The 6,000-nt window shown below is 37.2% G+C and overlaps 1 protein-coding gene across 2 annotated transcripts in view; it reads right to left on the bottom strand.

The window, feature by feature from the left end:
- Positions 1–6,000, bottom strand: part of ZFR (zinc finger RNA binding protein) — an 84,201-nt gene that overhangs the window by 54,039 nt on the left and 24,162 nt on the right. For both annotated transcript variants that reach the window (XM_039256410.1, XM_039256411.1), the window contains one exon: positions 4,876–5,094. In XM_039256410.1, the coding sequence (XP_039112341.1) occupies positions 4,876–5,094 (219 nt within the window). The remainder of the gene's footprint in view (positions 1–4,875; positions 5,095–6,000) is intronic.

The raw sequence follows: 6,000 nt of genomic DNA, 5'->3' as shown, positions 1-6,000 counted from the left end.
TCCCCTGCTCGTACTCTGTCTCCCTCCCTCTCTCTCTCAAAAATAAACATTAAAAAAAATAAGCGAATATTTTTTAAAAAGAAACAACAACTGATGTAACTGATCAAGGGGAAAACTATATAGATCAATAAACTCTTTTCTGGTCAGTTTTACCAATGTCCTTTGTTCCTTAAAAATGGATAGAAGACGGGCACCTGGGTGGCTCAGTCTTAATAAGCGTCTGACTACAGCTGAGGTTATGATCTCACGGTTGGGGAGTTTTAGCCCCTGTGTCAGGCTCTGTGCTAATATGAAAACCAGGCATCCGAAGATACAAACTCTAAAATCTGTATAGTATATCCATACAATAAAATATTATGCACCCATTAAAAACTATGTATTTCTAAACGTAGATTTTGATTTCTAAATACTTTATTAGAAATCACAGCTCCTTTGGGAAATGGCTGACTGTGAGACTTGGGCAGGAGATGCTTTAAGTGTATGTATCAGTAATATCTTACTGTGCCAAAAACGTTAAAATAAGGGCTCAAAGAATAATAATGCCAAGTCCAAAAGGCTCAGGAGATAGTTTGAAATGGATCCCATTGGCCAAATTTGGGAAAATGTGTGCCTCAAAAAGAAAAATCAGGGTAATGGATTATAGTACACTGAATAAAAAGAATGAGTCCATAGTAATACTAAAGAGGAAAAGGGGGCTCTTTCCTTAAAGAGTGTGAAGAATCAATGTAAAAGGATTTTACATTAACCACCAAAAGAACTTGATTCAGTTAAGAGATTTTCAAAGGATCTAACACCACAGAGTGAAAAGTAGTTGGGTAATAGGTCCATAGATTACTCTCAGTTACTTACAAAGTGAAAAAAGTATCCTTAAAATGGAGAGATCTAGCAGTTACCACTTTAACCAGTGGTGGTTAAATCGTATCACCAACAAGGAATTTATAACATTACTTATGTGCTCCTGATGTGATGAAATGCAAAAGTTCATTTAGGTAGTTTTATTGACTAAAAGGCTGCCAAAATCTAAGCATAAAGAAAGCAAAAACTCCAGATTCTGGGATATTCTATAGAACAACTGGCCTTAACTCTTCAAAAACGTCAAGGTCCTGAGAGACAAGATAAAAACAGGAGATTATGCTACATTAAAAGAAACTGAAACTAAGAAGACATAACAACCAAATACAATCCATGCTCCTTGAAAAATCCCGGAATTTAAAACGAAGCACAGGGGTGCCTGGGTGGCTCAGTTGGTTAAGTGTCCAACTTCGGCTCTGGTCGTGATCTCACAGCTTATGAGTTCGAGACCTGGGTCAAACTCTGTGCTGATAGCTCAGAGCCAGGAGCTTGCTTCAGATTCTGTACCTATGTCTCTGTCTCTTCCTCCCCCTTCCACCCTGCCCCGAAAAATAAACAAACACACACACACCCCAAAAAAGAGAAAGAATAACTTTAAAAACAAAAACAAAAATGGGGAGCCTGAGTGGCTCAGTCAGTTAAGCGTCCAACTCCTGGTTTCGGCTCAGGTCATGATCTCCTAGTTCTTGAGCTCGAATCCCCCCACCAGGCTCCAGCTGACAGCACAGAACCTGCTTGGGATCCTCTGTTTCCTTCTCTTTGCCCCTCCCCCGCACTCTCTCTCAAAAAATAAATTAATAGACATTAAATAAATAAATAAAACGAAGTACAAACACACCAAACACCTAGAAAGCCCAGCCATAAAAGACCCTTGTGGACACTAAATTAGATAATATCCATGTTCAATTTCATTTTATGATATTTGCATTTAGTTATGTAAAAGAATGCCCTTATTCTTAGGAAATACATGCTGAAAAATTCTAGGCAAAGCACCAAGTCATCTGCAACTTGTAAATATACTGCTGAACCATTTGAAAATGCATTTTAAGAGATAAAGCAAATATGATAAAATATTAATTGATAAATCTAGATAAATGATATACAGTGACTAGTACCATTTTTTCAACTTTTCTGCAAAGTTAAAATTTTCTAAAATAAAAAAGCTGGGGAAATACAAATGAAAAAAATGATATATCTTACATTAAGCGACATGAAAGAACATTCACAATGAGAAAAGAACAAAATAGTATGCATTAGACAAATTCCTTTTTATAAAAAAAAGTATATGCTATACATGTATATTCCCATGAAGAACAGCAAGACAGACACACACCAAAATGTTAATGGTGGTTAGTAACTAGGAGATGTCCAATGACTTAGTTTTTTCTCCTTTTTTATCTATAGTTTCTAGTTTTAAATGTATTTACATGTATTATTCATGTAATATAGAGTAAATAAAAATGATTAACTTCATCTTGTGTAAGATATATTCAAGCAACTGAGACAATGGCAGAGACAGAAAAAACAGGGAGGAAAACATCTGAGAGAAGCAGTAATAGGAAAGGATACTATTGTACTCCTTATTTAGCTGAAGTTAATGTGGACATTTAAAAAAAAATGTGCCCAGGGGCACCTGGATGGCTCGGTTGATTAAGTGTCCAATTCATGATTTCAGCCCATCATGATCTCACAGTTGTGAGAGTGAATCCTGCATTGGACTCTGCACCTGGGCATGGGGCCTGCTTAAGATTCTCTCTCTCCCTCTGCCCCTCCCCTACTCACACACACACACCCTCTTTCTCAAAAGAAAAATAAATAAAAAATAAAATAAAATAAAAAATAAAAAAATTTAAATGTGTCTAGTCAGATCCCATTGAAACAATTCCATATATAGTTATAACTGATTAATCAGAGATAAAGAGAGGTAGAAAAGCTGTATCCTGGCAACCCTGAATGACAGGCCTAGGAATAGTAACATTTCCTCACTCCCAATTCATTTCTGCATGGTTGTCACAGTTAACTTATAAATCTGCTCCCACTGCTCCTGTTCTTAAGATTTCTTCTTTGGCATCCTTTTGGCCCAAAGACAAAGACAAAGACAAACCATAACAGAGCCTACAAAGCTTTTCACAATGAAATTTCCAGCCTCATATCATATTTACCCTACATATCCCATATTCCGGCCACAACAAACTGTTTTGCCAAAATACTCCATGTCTGCCTAACTCACTATTGTACCCCTGGTACCCAGCATAAGCTTTTATTTAGCATAGGGTAAAAGTTTAAAAAAAAAAAAAAATCTCTGAAAAACAAAAAAAAATTTTTTTTTAAAATTCAGTAGTTAGGCTTCTAACACCAAGCTACAGTAAAGTATCAAGAAAAACTAAAATTGCCCATATTGCTTTAAATGCTCCATGGAACAAAACGGTATTACAAAATAAAGAAAATGCAGAACAAAACAAACCATACAGTAATTAATGCAAGGTTACAGATCTACAAAAAAGCAACATGTGATTATTTTTCCAGTGCAAAAAAAAGGCGGTTTCATTAAAGCACAAGGATAGGGCCTATGGGCAAAAAGAGCAGCCACAACATATGATTTTAATCACTGAAACACTGCAAAGTACCTCAGATAGAAATGAGAAAAGCAGTGGACATAGTAAGATTTTAATGATTATATTTCTCTCATTATAATGGCTACTTAAGCAAATACATACTTTTTTTAATAAGATAATAAATGTATGATTATTTAAGCAAAATAAAGCTACTCTGTCCTACCAAGAGACATGTGTTACAGAATAATCTTATGGGTGTTTACAAAGGCTATCTTGGGGCGCCTGGGTGGCTCAGTTGGTTAAGCGTCCGACTTCGGCTCAGGTCATGGTCTCACAGTTCGTGGTTTTGAGCCCCGCGTCGGGCTCTGTGCTGATAGCTAGCTCAGAGCCTGGAGCCTGCTTCAGATTCTGTATTTCCATCTCTCTCTGACCCGCCCCCACTTGCACACACGCGTGCGCTCTCTCTCTCTCTCAAAAATAATTGTTAAAAACTAAAAAACAAAATACAAAGGCTACCTAATATTTTCAAGATTACTTATTCCTGATAATAAAGTTGGTTAAGCGTCCGACTTCGGCTCAGGTCATGGTCTCACAGTTCGTGGTTTTGAGCCCCGCGTCGGGCTCTGTGCTGATAGCTAGCTCAGAGCCTGGAGCCTGCTTCAGATTCTGTATTTCCATCTCTCTCTGACCCGCCCCCACTTGCACACACGCGTGCGCTCTCTCTCTCTCTCAAAAATAATTGTTAAAAACTAAAAAACAAAATACAAAGGCTACCTAATATTTTCAAGATTACTTATTCCTGATAATAAAGTTGGTTAAGCGTCCGACTTCGGCTCAGGTCATGGTCTCACAGTTCGTGGTTTTGAGCCCCGCATCGGGCTCTGTGCTGACAGCTAGCTCAAAGCCTGGAACCTGCTTTGGATTCTGTATCTCCCCCTCTCTGACCCTCCCCTGCTCACGCTGTCTCTGTCTCTGTCTCTCTCTCTCAGAAAAATATAAAACATTAAAAAAATAAAGACATAAATAAATAGAAAAAAATAGCTCCCTGACACAGCTGAAATAAATACAATTTGTCAGTGGTAGTCCCTGAATGTGTTAACCTTAAGTTTTCAAATTCATTTGGAAAAGTCAGGGGGAAAAAAATGACCATGTAAAATACCAAGTGCTATTTTCTCTTACTGCATTGCTAGGCCTAGGACCAATGACTAGCGTTCAAATGCCCAAAGAGCATTGACATTGTTAAAATCTCCTGGCTTAAAAAAACAAAACAAACAAACAATAGCACCACCACCACCACCACCACCACCACAACCTAGGGTATGGTCTATTTGTTACATGATGCACATATACCAACAACTACCGATTCAATTCTGGCTACTGGGAGGAAGATCATTCCATCAAACAGCAAGGTAGTTTCTAGTAACTCTCTTATTTGTTCACTCATTTAAACACAGCTTATCTGTCTTACCAGAATAAGTAACTGCCGTGGTACTGTAAGTAGCACTCTGGGTATAGGATGGCACCACAGTAGCCGCAGCTGCCACTGGCTGTACGGTGGAAGATACAGGATAAATGGAGAAAGTAGTGGTAGCTGGACTTGGTGTGGCTGGTTTTATGGCTGTCACTTGTCGAGTTTGCTGGGCTTGTGTATACTGAGTTGCACCTTGGCTATAACCTGCTTTGGGGGCTAAAATGGGAAAGAGACATCAGAAAATTAGAAGGGTGTACCTTAATATTTTTTCTAATTTTCAAGAATATTGTAAACATCAATTGTAAATTTGATGCTAGCAGTTTTTTCTTAGCAAAAGGGTTGAAATTCTTACTACCAGTTGAATAAAATATAACATCTATAGAAATTCATTTACTATTCCATTCTCAGATGCTTTCTATGTATTTCCAAAATGGCATTTTGTCCAAATTTACAACTAACTGAAATAGCAGTACTACTTAAATAATGTGTGTGTGTTTAGGCTAATCGGTCTAACTTGAGCATTATGCTTAATAATAGGAACAGCAAGCCTCAAATATGTATTTCAATTCAGAATAAAAATTTCAACGTTTAATTACATGGAACTTGTTCAAATACACTTGATCACATTTTCATTATTTGTCCATAGTGAACTTCAGTCTAATTACAACTCATAAGGTGACACTGACTTAAATCTTCAAATGTCCAATAGCTTGTGTGCGGTTGTTCTTAAATAGCTAACATTCAGGTTTCTGCTATTTTTGACCATATTCAAAACAAATGTATGCTTTAAGAAACTTAAGAACCTTATTATTAATGCCTAAATTAATAATTAATCACTTACTAACAATCATTAAGGCATACAAAGGTAATTCCTGATAAAGGCCCAAATACCGGGGGGGGGGGGGGGGCAGTACCTCATACTTGGTTTAGTAAAGGCACCTTAAATAAATAGCACCTAGAAGTTTATAAAGCTGTTATCTACATGGCAGTACGAAACTTGATCCACACAACACACAGATGAGGACATTTTACAAAAGGAAACTAATGTCCAAGAGCTAAATGACTTATAACACAGTCATGTCAGACCCAAGACTAAATGAAGACTCTTCTGAGTCTTAAATA

The sequence above is a fragment of the Hyaena hyaena genome, unplaced genomic scaffold (assembly GCF_003009895.1).
Source record: "Hyaena hyaena isolate Hyena2069 unplaced genomic scaffold, ASM300989v1 scaffold_577, whole genome shotgun sequence".
Taxonomy (NCBI): Eukaryota; Metazoa; Chordata; class Mammalia; order Carnivora; family Hyaenidae; genus Hyaena; species Hyaena hyaena.
This window is presented reverse-complemented; position numbering and strand designations above follow the sequence as displayed.